This window comes from Dipodomys spectabilis, unplaced genomic scaffold (assembly GCF_019054845.1).
Source record: "Dipodomys spectabilis isolate Male_0828 unplaced genomic scaffold, ASM1905484v1 ptg000145l, whole genome shotgun sequence".
Classification (NCBI taxonomy): Eukaryota; Metazoa; Chordata; class Mammalia; order Rodentia; family Heteromyidae; genus Dipodomys; species Dipodomys spectabilis.
Window position 1 is genome coordinate 21,570,557 of NW_024870822.1, and position 19,620 is coordinate 21,590,176.

Here is a 19,620-nt window from a genome sequence, read left to right on the forward strand (position 1 = left end):
ACATCACAACACGTACCCAAGATATCCAAACAATTCTAACAGACTACTTTCAAAAGCTATACTCTCTAAAGGAAGAAAATCTGGCGGAAATGGATGCATTTTTAGAGAAATACAAGTTACCCAAACTGAGCAAAGAAGAAGTTAACCAATTAAATAAGCCAATATCCTATAATGAGATACAGGAAGCTATCAAAAGTCTTCCAACAAAAAAAAGCCCAGGACCAGATGGATTCACAGCAGAATTCTATAAGACCTTTAAAGAAGAACTAATACCCATACTCCTCAAGCTCTTCAGAGAAACAGAGAAGGAGGGAGCTATCCCAAACTCATTCTACGAAGCCAATATCACACTCATCCCCAAACCAGGCAAAGACCCAACCAAAAAGGAGAATTACAGGCCAATCTCCTTGATGAACACAGATGCAAAGATCCTTAACAAGATTCTAGCTAACAGAATCCAGAAACACATAAAAAAAATAATACACTATGATCAGGTAGGCTTCATCCCAGAGACACAGGGATGGTTTAACATACGTAAGTCAATAAATGTAATCCAGCATATCAACAGAGCCAAGGTCAAGAATCACATGATTATCGCCACAGATGCAGAAAAGGCCTTTGATAAAATTCAACATTCATTCATGCTAAAAGCTCTGGAGAAAATAGGAATAGAAGGAACATTTCTAAAAACAATAAAAGCCATTTATGACAGACCAATAGCCAATATTATACTTAATGGGGAAAAGCTACAACCAATCCTCCTAAAAACAGGAACAAGGCAAGGATGTCCACTGTCTCCACTCCTCTTCAACATAGTCCTAGAACCCTTAGCCAGGGCAATAAGGCAAGAAAAAGACATTAAAGGGATCCGCATAGGGAAAGAAGAAGTGAAACTATCCCTTTTTGCAGACGACATGATACTATACCTCCACGATCCCAAAAACTCCATCCCCAAACTTTTAGAAATCATAAGTCACTTCGGCAAAATAGCAGGATACAAAATAAACCCACAAAAATCAGTTGCCTTCCTATACACTGATAACGCACAGGAAGAGAGGGAAATAAAGGGAGCAACCCCATTCACAATAACCTCCCAAAAAATAAAATATTTAGGAATTAACCTAACCAAAGATGTAAAAGAACTATTTAATGAGAACTATAAAAAGTTAAAGAAAGAAATTGCAGAAGACACTAGGAAATGGAAAGACCTCCCATGCTCCTGGATAGGCCGACTTAATATAGTAAAGATGGTGATACTTCCAAAACTAATATACAAATTCAATGCAATTCCTATTAAAATCCCAATGACGTACATCACTGAAATACAGAAAACAGTCCAAAAATTTATATGGAACAACAAAAGACCTAGAATAGCCAAAACAATTCTAGGGGATAAAGACAATATGGGAGGGCTATCCATGCCGAACTTCAAACTCTACTACAGAGCTATAATCACAAAGACAGCATGGTACTGGCACAAAAACAGATCCGAAGACCAATGGAACAGAATAGAAGATCCAGATATAAATCCACAGGCCTACAGCCAGCTGATATTCGACAAAGGAGCCAAAGACATACAATGGAAGAAACACAACCTCTTCAACCGCTGGTGCTGGGAAAACTGGGCAGCCACATGCAGAAAACTAAAAGTGGACCCCAGCCTATCACCATGCACCAACATCAACTCAAAATGGATTAAAGACCTTAACATTAAACCTGAATCTCTGAAACTACTGCAGGACAGAGTAGGAGAGACACTTGAACTAATAGGCACAGGAAGGAACTTCCTGAACAGAGTCCCAGGGTCACAACAAGTTGGAGAGAGACTCGACAAATGGGACTACCTTAAAATAAAAAGCTTCTGCACAGCTAAATCTATCGCAACTAAGCTAGAAAGACAACCAACTAATTGGGAAAAAATATTTACCAGCAATATATCAGACAAGGGGTTAACATCCTGTATATACAGGGAACTCAAGAAACTAATCCCTCCCAAACCTAACAAACCAATTACTAAATGGGCAAGGGAACTAAAGAGGGACTTCTCAAATGAAGAAATAAAAATGGCAAAGAAACACATGAGGAAATGTTCATCATCCCTGGTGGTGAAGGAAATGCAAATAAAGACAACCCTGAGATACCACCTTACCCCAGTCAGAATGTCCCACATCCACAAATCAGCCAACGACAAATGCTGGAGGGGATGTGGAGAAAGAGGAACCCTATTACACTGCTGGTGGGAATGTACACTTATACAACCACTTTGGAAAGCAGTCTGGAGGGTCCTTAGAAAGCTAAAGATTGACCTCCCTTACGACCCAGTCATACCACTTCTAGGCATCTACCCTGAACAACAGGAACCAATATACAAGGACACGTGCACCTCCATGTTTATTGCAGCACTGTTCGCAATAGCTAGGATATGGAAACAACCTAGGTGCCCCACCACAGATGAATGGATCCAAAAATTGTGGTATCTATACACAATGGAATATTATGCAGCCATTAGAAATGACAAAATAATGGCATTTGCAGGGAAATGGATGGAGCTAGAAGGAATCATGTTGAGCGAGGTAAGCCAAGAACGAAGAGACAAACGGTACATGGTCTCCCTCATAAGTGGATGCTAAATCCAAAAGGTTAGTGATACGACAAAACTAACAGGACTTAAGAAACAAAGAACTCCCGCTCATCTGGTTGAACCACTACTAAATATCCTCATGCTGCTGATCACAAATATGGTATATAACATGTGAACACTGTTATATATTACAGACTGTGGTAGACAATTTGCTCCAGGGAAGTTAGAATGAACTTGTGACTTTGAAATTATGTAATCATTTAATCACAATCAAAAAAAAAAAAAAAAAAAAAGAACCTCGGGGAAGGGAGGGAGGGAGGGGATGGTAGGGGGAAAACAATGGAGGGGGTAACAATGTTCAAGAGGAAGTGTACTCATAACCTCACTCATGTAACTGTGACCCTCTGTATAGTAGCTTTACAATAAAAAAAAAAAAAAAAAAAAAAAAAAAAAAAAAATGCAGATAAGCTGGGCACGGAGGCTCATATCCCTAATCCTAGCTACTCAGGAGGCTGACTTCTGAGGATCAATGCCAGCCCCCACAGGAAAGTCTATGAGACGCTTATCTCCAGTTAAATCACAGGAAAAGCTGCGGCTCAATTGGTAAAGTGCTAACCCTGAGCAAAAAGAGTTCAGGGATAGTGGTTAGGCCCAGAGTTCAAGCCTCAGGACTGGGGATTGGAGGGGGGGGGCAATTCCAAGTGTCTATCTAATTACTACTAATTAATAGATAAGCCATATTTGGTAAGTTTATATAATAGGATATATGTCATCCATAAAAAAGTACTGATACATACGAATACATGGATGAGCCTTAAAAATACTATGTTGTGGAGGCAGAGGTAGGAGGACTGCAGTCAAGTATAGCCTGAGCAAAAACACAAGATCCTATCTGAAAAGCAAATTAAAAGCAAAAGGATTATGGGTGTGGCCCAAGAGGTAGAGTACCTAGGAACGACGAGGCTGGAGTTCAATTCCAGGACCATCGAAGGGAAAAAAAATGGAAAATGAAAAGACAGTCATAAAAGGCCTCATGTTATATAATCCCATGCACATGTAATATCTAGAATGATGTCTAGAATAAGCCAATTTATAAAAAGACAAAATAGATTAGTAGTTACCAGAGGTGAAGAATGGGGATATAGACACAGAATTCCTTTTGGAGGTAATGAAAATAAGCTGAAATTGATTATAACAATGGTTAGAGCATACCAAAAATCATTGAATTATACCATTTAAATGAGTGGACTATAATATTCAATAAAGCTCTGTGTGTGTGTGTGAGTGTGTGTGTGTGTGTGTGTGTGTGTGTGTGTCTGTCTGTCTGTCTGTCTGTCTGTCTGTCCTGGGGCTTGAACTCAGAGCCTGGTCACTGTCCCTGAACTTGTTTGCTCAAGGCTGGCATTCTACAACTTGAGTAACAGCTCTACTTTCATACTTTTCTTTTTTTGCTGATTAATTAGGGATAAGAGTCTCACAGACTCTCCTGACTGGGCTAACTTCAAACGTGATCCTCAGATCTCAGCCTACTGAATAGCTAGGATTACAGATAGGAGCCACTGGTGCCTGGTTCAGCCAAGCTTTTTTTTTTCTTTTTCTTTTGTTGGCCATGGGTCTTGAATTCTGGGCCTAGGTGCTGTCCCTGAGCTATTCAGCTCTAGGCAAGCACTCTACCATTTGAGCCACAGCGCCACTTCCGGATTTCTGGTGGTTAATAGGTAAGAGTCTCACAGACATTCCTGCCCAGGCTGGCTTTTTTTTTTTTTTCCCGGGTCATGGGGCTTGAATTCTGAGTCTGGGCGCTGTCCCTCAGCTCTTCAGCTCAAGGCCAGCACTCTACCACTTGAGCCACAGCACCACTTCCACTTTTTCTGCTTATGTGGTGCTGAGGAATCAAACCCAGGGCTTCATGCATGCAAGGCAAGCATTCTACCACTGAGCCACCTTCCCAGCCCCCTGGGCTGGCTCTGAATCGCCATCCTCAGATCTCAGCCTCCTGAGTAGCTAGGATTACAGTATGAGCCACCAGCATCCATATGGATATAATCCATATGGATTAGACCACTTTTCCTCTAGACAGTCTCACCTCAATCAAGAAACACATCCATCTTGAGGTGTGCAAGTGACAATGCCATGACAGGCACATGCTGATGCGTCTGAGGTTAAGATCATGGCTGGAAGAATGCCTTGGGGAGTTACTAGTGTCCCCAGGTAGGGTATGAGTTTGTTATCCATTCTTCCACAACCCAGTGACTAGCCTGAGAGAAGACAAACAGGGCTGTTTTCCTTCGTTTTCATGTGCTAGATCATGAATCACACTTCCCAGAACCAGCAATACTGAAAGGGCCAGGTAGCAAGGAGCCCAAATTACTTAAATTGATGTCATAGCATTTGAAAAGCTGACACATAGGCCTCACAACCTGAAGGACAATTGCCATCCATGCAATTCATGGCCCTGGACTCCCTTTTCTTACCTGTTCCAACACCAATTTAAGCAATTCTGAACTCTGATCTCCATGGCAGCATTGTCTCAGATTTATTGAAGTGTCTGGTTCAAATTGTGTTAACATACACCTCTGGCAGGGCCATTACAAGGTGTGAAATCTGGGTGCCCATTGCCTGGGCCATCTTCAGTGTACTGACAATCAGAAGGCACAAATCAATCTACATCTTCATAGTCATCAGAGGATCCTTGCAATTTATCACCATGTCAGCCCTGGAAGAGCTGCGGGTGAAAGGAATCACTCTGCTCTTGGGAATCTGGGCACGTGTTACAGGGGTTTTTGAACCCACCAACCCTCAGTCAAAGGCAATTGCAACTCCTTGCAAGCCACTATTGGCAAGGCTGTGAGCTGCTTTACAATGGAATTGTGTTCCCCTCCCCACTGTGTTTTGCAAACAGCATCAAAACTGTCAGCTCCTGACGCCCAGTCTTCTCTTGCAGCCGTCACTACTAACTACCTGTCATCTGCAGGTCTGCTCCACCAAGGCTGGGGGCCAGTCTTCTATTTAAGTTGGAAAATTCCTCCCAATGGAGAGGAAAATTCTGGCTGCTTCTATCCCCAGGACTACACTGGACTCAGACACATCTCTCCCATTCAGGACTCAAGGGCTCCACAGATGCTAAGAATTCTCTTCTTAAGAGTCCCTGTACCTCATCATTCCTTGTCCACAACAAACCTGGTATGTTCAACCCCTTAAACTCAGGAGTAGAACCATAGCCTCATCTCTCCTTCCCAGCAGGCCACACAGGCAAAACCATGCTGGCCAGGACAAAAGCAGCATGTGACATAATTGTTCTAAATTGCAAAGCCAATGGAATACTGCAATTATCAGATTAATTATTCTACCAATAAATACATCCTAGAAAGACAGAAGCACGGAGCCTTGGGGTGCCAGAAACCTAGATTCATGTCACTGTGAGAGCAGCCCTCTCATAGCTCAACACCACACCCCAAGAGCTCACAGCTTCCATCAGAGTCAGGCTGTGTTTGCCAGCACAGAACTGGGGAGCTGTCTCTGGATTTTAAGTGAGATAAAAGAATGAGTAAAGGGAATGGAGGTGATTCTCGATGAAATAAATGCTTCGGAGACATTCCTCCCAGGGAGAGCATCTGCCTGCCTGGGCAGGTGACTCTCAGAAATACTCGCTGTGGTGTTGGAGGTGATGGTGAGGGGCTCCAGCTGGCTTGGGTCCCTCTGCAGAGTGAGGTGAGAAACCTGGCAACCAATTCCCGTTTCAAGTGCTAGAAACAGAGCCCTGCCACACCAGCCTGATCTACCCTGAGCCTGTCTGCTCCCTTGATACCTCTGGTTCCAAGACCCAAGGGGGAAGCACCATTAAAAGGGGGACTTAAGCATGTCTACTGGGTTACCTCCATGCATCCATGATTACCAAATTGGGAGTAGGTCCAAGAATTTAAGAGCTGGGCTGTGAAGAGGACCAAACCTTACCAGGTCTCAGGAGTGGTAAGAGCTGAGGGGGCCAGGGCATGGGGGCTGTCCATGGTGGCATGGACAGCTTCATCTAGACTAGTCCCCAGGAGGCCACACCCCAGATGCTGTGGCAAGGGAGCGGAGACCAGGTGACATCCATAGCCACATATGGATGGCAGGGAGGGCAACACTGAATGTTCTAAAGTCAAGAGCTGCTCCTACTGAAGCTTTACTCTGAGATTGTTCTCAGCCAGGCTGAACATCTGCTCTGCTCTGAACTGGCACCCTCCCATCCAGCCCATTGGTGGACGGCAAGCCAGAAGCTAGCAGAAACTTTCATCCTAACAAGATAGGTTTTACTTTCAGTCTATCAGAGACACCACCAGACCCAACAGTAGGAATTCTCCTTATCAGTTCTATAGATATAAGTAAGCCAGATGTCACCCCTTGGCCCCTTAATTATAGTTCTGGGGTTCCATTCAAAGAACATTCTGAATTTTTAAAAAGAGCATTATTTCTAAAAAGAAGAGGAAATGGAGGAAGGGGGAAAAAGAGACAAAAAAAAAAAAAAAACAAGGTTAAGTCCATAGTAAGACAGTCACTTAATGGAATATTATGTACTTATAAAAGCCTTATTTAATAAAATTTATAATAACACAGAAAAACATAATATAGTAAAAATGAAATACAAAGAAGATAAAGAGTTTTATCTATATAACATACACAGTATACTAAAATTATAAAAAGGAACAAACAGATTTTTAAAAAAAGGATTGAAAAAATAAACCAACATGCTGATAATCATGTTGCCTTTGGGAGTGAACTGTGGCACACTTGTTTTGTATTTTCTACAAATCCCATAAGCATTTGGCAATTTTATTACAGGGGAGAAGAACTTCCTTTAAAATAAAAAATCAGGTGTTGCCAAATGCCAGTGGGTCACACCTATAGTCCTAGCTACTCTGGAGGCTGAGATCTAAGGATCATGGTTCAAAGCCAACCTGGGCAGGAAAGTCTGTGAGAGTCTTTATCTCCAGTAAAACCACCACAAAAGCCAGAAATGGAGCTGTGGCTCAAGTGGTAGCCATGGCACCTTGAGCAAAAGCAGCTCAGGGACAGCACCCAGGCCCTGAGTTCAAGTCCCAGGACAGCACACACATACAAAAAGGCAAATGCTAAGTGAGTTATTATTCTTTTTCCTACTAGAATGATTAAACTGCTAAAGTTCATCATCTCTTCAAATTATGGAATAACCTTTCCCTAAAGCTTGTGCATAGTGAAGATGACGACACTGGTCACAAAGTTGTTTACCAAGGCCTTGGCAAGCTGGCTTGTTCCAGATAAACAGAACATTCACTTAGTAAATGAACCTATCACACTTTCTCTCTCTCTTTCTCTCTCTCTCACACACACACACCAACAAATTTTAGGTGAGTTCTATAGAATTATGCAGCATTGAAATATGTATCCAAGGCTTGAACATTAAGGAGCTACAATTAAGAATTCCAAAGTTTAAAAAAAAAACTTAAAGGACAGGTATAGTATCAAGCCACTCCCCCATCCCCAGTTCTAGGGATTAAACTAAGAGCTTTGTACATGCTAAGGAAGCAGATGAGCTACATCTCCAGTCCTTTAAAAAAAAGTGCTTATTTTGAGACAAGGTCTCACTGAGTTTGTTCAGGCTGCTCTTGAACTTTCGGCTCTCCAACGCTGAGCCCTGACTAGCTGAGATTCAGGCATGCCCCACCATGAGGAGCTGATTCTTTTTCCTTTTCTTTCTTGATTCCTGAGGTTAATGCAGTGGCCCTGATTCTGATTTTGAGTGTAGGTGAGGAAATTAGTTTGGTGGGCAAAGAGGGTTATGTAGGGCTGGGGCAATAGGACAGACCTAGGGAATAAAAGGAATGATGAATCTAACTTGTTGAGTTTTCATCTACCTAAGTCTCTTATCTCCCCCAAATTATAGCAGCAAGCTATACCACCTTAGTCTTTCTTTGTTCAAGCACTCCAATGTGAATTTGTGTGAAGCCATTTCCAAAGAGCAATCTTTCCGGCCTCAGAGTACATCTCTCTAGCACCAAACACATACCAGGAAGTCCCCCTTGCAACCTCAACGCCACCACCAGCAAATCAGTACCCAGAGATTTAGAATCCACACATTTGGTCTCAGGGGCCTTTGTGTGTTCACTAGATAATGAGTCTAACCAATAATATCTGCCTACAACCAGTAAAGAGATGGCTGGGGAGCAGAAGGAAGTATTATTATAAAATATACACAAACACAGCTAAAAATTAGTTGAGTTCTAGATGTAGTCTAGGGACCAGAAAAACCATGTACAGTTGGAAGCGAGTTTGGAATTACCTAGGGACTATCTCAGTGGAAAAAAGCACCCACTGATGACCCAGGCAGGTAACGACCATTTTATGGAACAGGTGCTAAGGACCTGGTGCTGTGGCAGACAGCCAGGCACAAATGTGGGTCAAACATGACTCCCGCCTGCATGGCAGGGCATGGAGAGTGAGGAGGAAGGGCTGAGGCCCAGGGTCAAGCCTGAGGAGGCCTCCTGTCCAGGATGCTGGTCCGCAGACCAAAGTCATCCTTTGGATCTCCTCCAGATCTGGAGCGTTACAACAGACTGAAACTTACCAGAATCGTGACAACTATTTTTAGACGCATTTTGTTTTCACAAGGTATTTTATTCCTGAAATCGTTATGGAGCTTTTCTATCACATGCTGCGCTTTTCTCCACAATCGTTGAGTGGTGAAGGACTTCATCTCACCTTCTGTACTAATGGCTGAAATGTAATTATGAACTGTGCCTGCTAACCAAACGAGAGATATTCCATGAGACAAGAAGACTGATCCTTAATATGGAGGTGTCCTTGAGCCAGGGCCCACTTATCCTCATCTCTATCTCCTCCTCCCGACACAGAGGTGCCTTCATTAGTGGGGGAAAGAAAGAGGTCTTTGTGGTGATGTAATTCCCGGACCACCCTTTACAGACATTAAAACTGAATTGGAAAGAAGCCTGGTGAAATAAGAGCTCGGAAATCATAGACTAGCAGGCCTGCAAGGGCCCCAAGAGGTAATTCAGCCTAATCCCTTAATAGTCAAAATGGACAAATAACAGAAGAAAGGGGAAAAGATTCATCTGAGATTATACAACCAGTTAGTGGTGAGCAATTTTCACCAAGGCATTAAATATGGGGAAATTCATTCCACATAAATTCCAAAATTGATGTGTGTTAAATATGCCAAGCAGGAGGGCTAGTAGGAAGTCTGTGTCTATGTTGCAGCAGAGTAGAAAAAGGTGCTGAGAGTCACAGACATGGAGACATCCTACACTTCCTAGGGACACGCACAAGGGGAGACCCAAGTCAGGGCTTAAGGAATGCAGAATTTATGGCAGCAAAAGAAAGAAGTGAATAGAAAAGCTCGAGAAGAGTATGGAGTAGCTTGTATATGGTAAGAACAAGCAAAAGAAGGGGATGTGTTTGGAGGACAAAGAGTAACTTGCTGTAATTGAAGCGGAGAATTCTTGGAAAGGAAATAGAGAAGGCTTAGAATGCCATACTGTTTGGCATGAGGAGAAGTTAACTTGTGCGTTAAAAAATATATATTGAAGAAAAATTGGACTATAAGCCTGGGCACCACTGGCTCATACCTGTAATCTCAGGAGGTTGAGATTTGAGAATTATAGTTCAAAGGCAGCCTGAGCAGACAAATCTGAGACTCTTATCTCTGATTAACCACTCCAAAGCCAGAAGAGAAGGTGTGGCTCAAGTAGTAGAGCAACAGCCTTGAGCAAAAAAGTGAGAGTGCCAGGCCCCGAGTATGGGCACAAGTGTGTGCACATGCATGTGTATACACACATACACACACACATACACACAAAAGGACCAGAGATATGGATAAAGAAGTGGAATTAAAAATCTACAAGAAGGCAAACAGCGCTGCTGAGGTGTAAATTAAAACTATGATATTTAGAAGTTAAAGTCATTGAAATGAACGCCAAGAAATGGAAACAAGAGTTGTTTTTTTTTTTCTTCTTGTACTGTTTGCAGTTATTTCTTTTTTCTTGCTTTTTTCCTTTGGTTTATTCCCTGTTGTCACTGTTTTTTTATTTCTGTACCCTTTGTCTTGTATGTAAGTTTATCTGATTTGGGAAAGGGAACAGAGATCATAGAAATGGTGGGTGGGACAAAGGGTGAATCAATTCAACAGTGATACTCACTAGACACTATGTTGGAAATGAACTTACAACTGCGGGCGGTGGGAAGGGAAAAAGTGGGAGAACATGAGGGAAGGGGGTAACACTGTTCAAAAAGAAACATACTCATTACCTTTCTTATGTAATTGCAACCCCTCTGTATATCACTTTTACAATAAAATTTAAAACAAACACACAAATTGGAGTAAAGAAAACTAGACTATAAGACTGGGTACCACTGGCTCAGACTTGTAATCTCAGGAGGTTGAGATTTGAGGATTGTGGTTCAAGGCAGCCTCAGCAGACAAATCTCACAGACTCTTATATCCAATTAACTACCCAAAAGCTAGTGGAGGTGTGGCTCAAGTAGTAGAGCACCAGCCTCAAGCACAAAAGTGAGATTGCCAGTATACAATGGCCCAGTATACAGAGGTGTACATTAAAGTCGTGATAAGTCATCAAAACTTGGGATAGATGGCTGGATGGGAGAATGAAGTAGAATAAAACTACTGCACAAGGTCAGACACAGACTACTATTTTGTATAGCCTCAGTACTGAGAATAAGAAAATGCAGCAATGTCCTACCACACATGAACATTATGTGAAATTCAAATGTTAGTATCCATATCTACAATTTTATTGGAATACAACTATACTTGCTCATATACCTGAGGTCTAGGGCAAACATAATGCCTGCAAAGTCTGGCCTTTGCCGTGGGGGAGAGGGGGATTATCACTACAATCTTTCAGCCTTAGGTGTCTGGGAGAAGGAGAAAACATGTGTGGGCAAGTGGAACAAATAATTCCATTGTAAGTTTAGGATCCTGTGATACATCCAAGAGATGGTAGGATGATGTATTTGGAGAATGGGTAAAGATCAGCATCTGAGATGTAGACTAGGGAATAGCCTATGGGAAGGTGGCGGTAGAAGCTTTGGGAGCAAGGAGATAATCAAGGGGAACTAAGCTGAGAGCAAAGAGGGAAGTGAAAGAAAAGATCTAGAAAAGGGGAGAGACATGGGGACCAAACTCATTGTGCATAAGCTCAAGCTGGAAAAACAGGTCCAAAACCAAATGCCTCCACATACCCAAGTAGAATCAGGACTGGAAGAAGAGGCAGTGTTTTGGAGATCAAAGGTTTCTCCATAATGAGAATGGAATTAGTTCTCCATTGGCTTTCAGGATTCCACATTGTCCTGGTTTTTCTGCTTCTACAATGGTTCCTGTCCTCTTTCTCCCACCAGGTCCTCCTCATCTCTGAGCTTCTAAGTGTGGAGAAGCCATTGGCTCAGTTCTTGAACCTCTTCTACAATCCCATTCAGTCTGGTGGCTTTAAATACACATAGATGCATCTCCACTCAGACCCCTCCCCTAGAACCAAATACAAACTCTTAACATGTCCACATGGAAGTCCAAAAGGCTAACTAGACAGGTCCACAACTAGCTCCTCCTTTTCCTCTGAAACCAGCTTGTCCTGCAAGTCTCTACCACAGTTAAAACCAATTCCATCTTTCCAGTTGTTCAAACTCAAGGCTTTGAAGTCAACTCAATTAATCTCTCTCCTCTTCCATCTAATCTTTCAGTAATTCTCACCTGCTATACCTTCAAACTTTATCACTCCTCCACTGTTACAAGTACTCCTGACCCCTGACCCCAACTATCTGATATCTGGATCATTCTAGGAGTCTCCAGATTCATCTCCTGGCTTCTATCCTATCTCCCTTCAATTACTTAACCAGAGACAGATGGTGAAGAGAGAAATGAAGCCAAGTTATTAGTCTGTGCAAACCCACCCAACCCTTTCAGTTCCCAATGAGCAAAGGCCTATGGCCTCCTATACCATACACACAACCTGCCAGGATCCTCATCCCCATTGGACATCTCCACCTTCCATATTGTGCTTCCTCTTCTTCCAGCCATATGAACCTCCTTGCCCATCCAGTCCATGGTCAGTAATACACCAGGCTCATTTCAGTCTCTGGGTCTTTGTGCCACTCCCACAAATGCAGTGTTATTCTCCCTCATGTCCCTCAAGGTTTCATTCAAATATACATGTTCTTCTCCATAATGCCTTCTCTGGCCATCCTATTTAAAACTGTTCATGATTCCTCATCCCAAAGCACTCTGTTTCTCCCTTCCTGCTTTTTTTTTGTTCTATCACACTTAACTATAGCGAAACAATATGTTATCATATTGTTTATTATGTCACTTCCTATGGAGTGCATGCTGTATGAAAGCATAGATTTCCATCCGTAATTTCCTTCCCAGTGCCTAATGAGCCTGGTACAAAAGACACACAAGAAAACTAACTGGAGTCAGGTGCCTGTGGCTCACACCTGTAATCCTTGTTACTCAAGAGACTGAGATCTAGAGTATCACCACAATTCAAGGACAGCTCAGGTAGAAAAGTCCAGGAGATTCCATCTTCTAATTAGCAAAAAGCAAGACTGGAGACATGACTCAAGTTCAGAGTACCAGCTGATCAAGCAAGCTGAGTGAGCACGAGGCTCTGCGTTCAAAGCCCAGTACCAGCAACAATTACTACTACTACTAATCATAATGATTGGGAAAGGAATGAGATCCTGAATCAGAAAGTGACTAAGAATTGGAAAGGAGAGGTGAGTAAAGACAACCCTCTTAAGCCAAGCAGCCTAAGGGGAAACTCGTCCAATTTTCTTCACATGGGGAAAAACTCAAACATATTAATATAGTTAGTCAGAGTGACAAGACAATGACATAGTGACAATAACTAAGGTAAATGGCTACCCTGAGCTAGAAACGAATGATACGGAACAAGCTCCAGAAGAAGGGACCCCCTGAGAAGGGACTGAGGTAGTAAGGGATGGAAGAAGGAGGGCTGGCTACATTGATGGGTGGGAGTAGGCAGAGTGGAAGCAATCTGAGGCTTCTCATCCTGACCTTCAAGGTTCTACCTCAAGGTCTGGGCAGGCTTGAGTGGTGAGAGTGTGAATGAGACACTCCATAAAAGGAGAATGCAGGTTAACGAGAGAGCCATGCAGAGGGTTCTGCTCACCCTGGAGACCATGAGTCTGCTGCAAGATTGGGGAGTTTCCCCAGCAAGGCTAGACAGCCAATGAGAGTCAAGGTGTTACTAATAGCATTAATGTCTTTTTTTTTTTTTTTTTTGCCGGTCGTGGACCTGAACTCTGGGCCTAGGTGCTGTCTCTCAGCTCTTCAGCTCAAGGCAAGCGCTCTACCGCTTGAGCCACAGCGCCACTTCTGGCTTTTTCTGTTTATGTGGTGCTGAGGATTCAAACCCAGGGCCTCATGCATGCAAGACAAGCACTTTATCACTGAGCCACCTTCCCAGCCCAGCATTAATGTCTTCATATAAGGCTTACTGGTAATAAGTACTTTAGAAAGACATTTCTATATAAAATTGTTGGCCAGATTATTTTATATTCTGTCTTCCCAATCTTTGTGTTCTGCAGTAGGAAAAAGCAGGTATCGAATGATGAATGGGAGTTCTTGGATCCAGGAGAACTCTTTCTGAAACACTAGGATAATTTGTGAGCAGACTAATGTTAATGATCTTGAGCAATCATGAAGAATGAGGGGCAAGTAGAGAGCAGATTCTGCAAAATACAGAGCTGTGAGCTCACACATGCAGAGCAAGACTCAGACTTACATTACTAAAGTGATGCTTAGTGGGCCCTGAATGAGGGCAGCCCTGATCCCTGAGACCCCAGGACTCACTTACTAGGAACAGACATTTCTCACCAATTTCACTGTCTTCTTTTCAGAGCCACCCTAGGGTCACAGAAAGCAACTGGAACAGCGTGGTAGATGGTGGCCTGTCCTTCAGAAGCCATGCTCGCTCTCAAACACAGCCCCTGGATTAGCCAGTCCTCTGATTAGCAGAATCAGGACATTAGAGCTAAGTATAACAGAGATAAAAATAAAATCTTGCACTTGGTCTCAAAAGCAACTGGAACAGCGTGGTAGATGGTGGCCTGTCCTTCAGAAGCCATGCTCGCTCTCAAACACAGCCCCTGGATTAGCCAGTCCTCTGATTAGCAGAATCAGGACATTAGAGCTAAGTATAACAGAGATAAAAATAAAATCTTGCACTTGGTCTCAAAAACTCAATTGAGTAAATCTGAGATAGGGAAGGGAATGATCTAGGAACAACAAATGCAAAAGTATTATTAAGTAAACTGTTAACAAGTGCATTCAAGACTAAGTGAAGCTGCATTAATAGAATAGGGAAGTAAAAGTCATGTTAGGTGTAGTACAGGTACTACTGTACTACTGTACTGTTGACTTCTGGGTAGCTGACTGACAGGGTGGGCTAGGCCCTTTCCACTTCCTTCCACTTCCCACTGTGACCTAGCCTCTGCTAGATCATGTAGGTGGTGGATTCCACATACAGAATCACCCACATGCCCTTGCTCTGGCGGCTTTCTAAAGGGATCAGCCCCTAGCAGGAGACTCAAGGGCAAGAAGAAAGAGAATATACCTTTCCTGCAGCATTCTCTTCCCTTCCTCCTGCATAGTTCTAACATTTCTGTTCCTGCCAGACTGTCACCTTCCAAGCTCCAGCTTCTAATGGGTTCAAGTTGGCTTCTCTGTCCCTCAGGCCTTAGTAAGGTTAGCAGCTTTTAGCCGCTAGATATCTTGGCATCCCTTCTTGGTTCCCTTAACCCTGGCTCTGTAAGTAACTTTTCACTCTTGTTTTCAAAATCTCAACCAGATTGACCTTCTATTTCCTACAGAGTCCCTGATGAAATGGAAGAGACAGGATGTCAGAAAGCCTTAAGCTCGTGTCCATGACAACCACCACTAGGGTCAGTGGATGTTTGGCCTGGTCAAGGGGAGACTCCAGAAAGCAGTTATTGTCCACTTGAAAAGAATAAACAGCTACCATCAGATTCCAAAATAGCAGTGGCTGCAGGGAAACCATCTTTTATTTTGACTAGATGTAAATTGGAATGAATATTCTTGGCAGGTCACGAGCTTAAGTAATTCTGATTTACCTGGTATTATATGGATGAGCCTGTATCAGGAACACTGTTGGAACGGGTAGGAGAAGAGAAAGGGTAGAAAAGAGCTTGCCAAGCCAGGATTTCATGATGTGCTACTAACTGTAATCAATAGTTTGCCAAAATACAGAAACAATTCATAATTTTTAAATGGCATACAATTCCAAGGAACAGGATGAAATCTCTTCTCATCCCAAAGCCCTACCTAGCACTCCAATCATCCTTTACCCAGCATATCTATACTGTATATGCCACCCACCCATAGCCACTTAATAGCCACCTTGGTTATTGTCTCATCAAATCAACAGTCATAGTTTTGCATACTTGTGTACTACATACACATTTAAGTAGTAGCCTGATGCCTTATCACATGGCATTGTAATCACAATGTGATAAGGTGCTATACTATCACATGTCATTTTGATAAGGCATTAGACTATGACATGTTCCTCACCCAACTTCATCTTACCACAAAGATACCCAGCTCACTTATCATCAAAAAAGTTGATTTTTTTACTTCTCAACTCTTTTTTGTTGTTGTTGTTGGTCATGGGGCCTGAACTCTGGGCCTGGGCGCTGTCCCTAGCTCTTCAGCTCAAGGCTAGCACTCTACCACTTGAGCCACAGCGCCACTTCCAGCTTTTTCTGCTTATGTGGTGCTAAGGAATTGAACCCAGGGCCTCATGCATGCAAGGCAAGCACTCTACCACTGAGCCACCTTCCCAGCCCCATACTTTTTTCCTTCTTCTTTTTTAAATTATCTTTAAGTCAAATAAGTTCCCATCCTCAAAACAGTATATAAGTACAAAGTGTTTGACAATATTGTCATCTATCTCTCCTAACCCATCCCTTTCTCACTTTTTTTCTTTGAGATTAGGTGATTATATAAATTTCACATATTTCACAGTATTGGGGAATAGTGATACTTAAAGTCACAAACACATTTTAACCTTCACAAGGCAAATTGTCATTATCATGATCTATACAGTTTGTGAATTCTATGAGCTTTGACAAGTTATTTTTTCCACATCAGGTGATGTTTACATTTCTTTCCTTTTGCTTAGTGTAGGCTGTTTTCACTTATTCTATTCCTCCTCCTGGCTGCATATATGTACCATATATATGGTTATGAACATGGAGTCATTTAGCAATGATATGACAAAATGGGTGGTTGTCCTTTGTTTCTTGAGTCCTGTTACCTTGCCATATAGCCCCATACTTCTCAACTCTTAATTAAGACATCTTGAGAGAACATATTTACATAGCTTTTTTTTTTTTTGCCAGTCATGGGCCTGAACTCTGGGCCTGGGCGCTGTCCCTCAGCTCTTCAGCTCAAGGCTAGCGCTCTACCACTTGAGCCACAATGCCACTTCCAGCTTTTTTCTTTTTGCTTATGTGGTGCTGAGGAATCGAACCCAGGGCCTCATGCATGCAAGGCAAACACTCTACCACTGAGCCACCTTCCAAGCCCCTTTACATAGCTTTTATAACAGTAATACAGTATTGTTATAATTGTTCTATCTCATTATTACTGTTATTAACCTCTTATTGTGCCTGACTTAGAGAGTTAATATATAAGAAAAAGTATACAAAGAATTCTGTACTACCTGGGATTTATGGCATCCAGTGGAGGTCTTGGAAAAAATCCTTCATGGGTAAGGGGGAAGACTGGGATAAAAATTGAGGGAAAATCTTGGAGATGGGTTGGGGGTTTTTTGGTTTGCGTTTGTCGGTTGGGGGCTTGAACTCCAGTCCTGAGTGCTGTCCTTGAGCCACTTTGTGCTCAAGGCTAGGGCTCTAACACTTGAGTCACAGCGCCATTTCCAGTTTTTGAGTTGTTAACTGGAGATAAAGAGTCTCACGGGGACTTTTCTGCTGAGGCTGACTTAGAAGGGCGATCCTCAGATCTCAGCTTCCTAAGTAGTTAGGATTACAAGCGAGAGCCACAGATGCCCTGCTGAAGATGTGTTTTGATGACCCTCACTTTACAGAACAGCACCAAAGTTTTTATGCATTAAGATAACTTCAAAGTGAAACTTATTTGACACTTCAGCATCACAGCTTTCCAAAGAGTAACTTCCAATTCACTGAGCAGTCTACTGGAAAAAAAAAATTGAGACGATTTCTTTATACTTAGTGTATAGGCTTTACTCAAACTCAGGTCCTGTCTCAGCTCCCCCAACGCTGGTACTACAAGCTTGTGCCTGGCTGAAAACGTATTTTAACCCAGAAACTTCGACCTACCCATTCATTGCGACTGTTTCTTTGAGAACTGCCACCTAATCTTTCCCATACTAAACCAGGATGCAAAAGTCTCTTTACAGGAGAAACTACTGGGGGCGGGGGGGGGGGGGGGGGGGGGGAGATTGTTTGGATTCACCATGTTGAGAACAAGAACGCGGTTTTTGCTAATGCCCACACCACCTGAGTTGACCGCAAGGTCTTGATGCAGGACGTTGTTTGCATCTAACCCCGGCGTTCTCCGTGGGTGAGGATCGGTCGCCTATTTCACGGCGGACCCTTCGTTCCTTCAACCCATTTTTGGTAACGATCACCACCATCCAAAAAGCCAAACAGAGCCACGCGCGGCGGCGGCAAAAAAAAAAAAAAAAAAAAAAAAAGGAAAACCTTCAGCAAATCCAGGCACCGAGCCGATTTCAAAGACCAATGAAGGCCAAGAGGGAAGGTGACGGCGCCCAGGAAACTTTCCGAGGGAACTTGGGGAAAGCCAGCCCTCCGGGCGCAAAGAAGGCGGGGACAGCGGCCCACGAGAGGACTGCGGCCTGCGGCCTGGGCTCCGGCCCCGCCGCCTCCCGGAGCCATGCGGCCCGGCCCGGGCCTAGGCTAGCGGCAGCTGGGATAGCAACGCGGCCTCGATGGCGCAGGGACGCGGGGCGGCCGTGCGGGGCGCGCCTCGCTCCCACCCGATCTCACACAGGCGCGCGCGCGCCCAGGCGCACCGGACACCCGCCGCGCGCTCCCGGCCGCTGGGGGAACCCCCTCCCCGCCCCCACCCCCGGCCCTTCTCCCCCGCCGCGCTCCGGGCCGGGGCTACACTTACCCTCCTTGGCTTTCTTCCTCCGGGCCAGGGTCCCTCCGAGTTTCCCCAGGAAAGAGTCATCTTTCTTGCGGGATGGGGGCGATTTGGGAGTAGGGGACTTGGGGACGGAGGGCGACTTCTGCGGGGAGCTGGCCATGGCGGCGGGGCGGGCAGCCGCGCGCGGGGCCGAGCGGGACGCGGAGCTGCAGCTGGGCCGACGCGGCAGGCGGGCGGCGGCGGGACTGAGGCTGCGGCTTTCCAAACGGAAGCGGAATTATTCCAAACATTCGAGGCAGCTCCCGCTCGCCGGTCCCTTCCCTCGCTCCCTCCCTCGCGCCGCCCTCCTCCCTGCGAGGAGCTGCGTGTTGGCTGGTTGCTTGCTTGCAGGCTTGCTGGGGCCCCGGGGTCGGGGACCCGCGGCAGGCCCGCACCCCGGGGCTGCGGGGAGGGAGCGAGGAGGATGGCCCAGGGCCTGCACCGAAGTGGACGGCATTAAACCTAGCTTGATTAGAAACACATGCCCCACGGAAGCCACACCTGCACTGCTTTCCTCCCGTGTAAATTAGTTTACATCAAGGCCTCTACCAAATGGCCTTTAGCTTCGTGCTGCACCAGGGTTGGATTATAGGACAAGCTCATACATTAATATAGGACAAACTCCTACAGTATGTGGCTCTCTGGGTCCCAAAGGCAGCCTCTCCTGGAAATCTAACCTACTAGATAAGCTGGAGTCATGAGGTAATTAATGTGAGACAAATCTTTTCTGTATGTTCCATCACCTGTAAAAGAAAGCCAAGACACATTCCTTAGGATCATTGGCTTCAATTCCGTTATGCACATACACAAACAC

General features: G+C 44.1%; 1 protein-coding gene across 1 annotated transcript in view; it reads right to left on the reverse strand.

The window, feature by feature from the left end:
- The window catches only part of Parva (parvin alpha), a 152,417-nt gene extending 133,400 nt beyond the window's left edge, over nucleotides 1-19,017 (reverse strand). The window contains exon 1 of the mRNA XM_042691446.1: nucleotides 18,792-19,017. Coding sequence (XP_042547380.1) covers nucleotides 18,792-18,927 — 136 coding nt within the window. The 5' untranslated portion in view covers nucleotides 18,928-19,017. The remainder of the gene's footprint in view (nucleotides 1-18,791) is intronic.
- Between the last annotated feature and the right edge of the window lie 603 nt (nucleotides 19,018-19,620).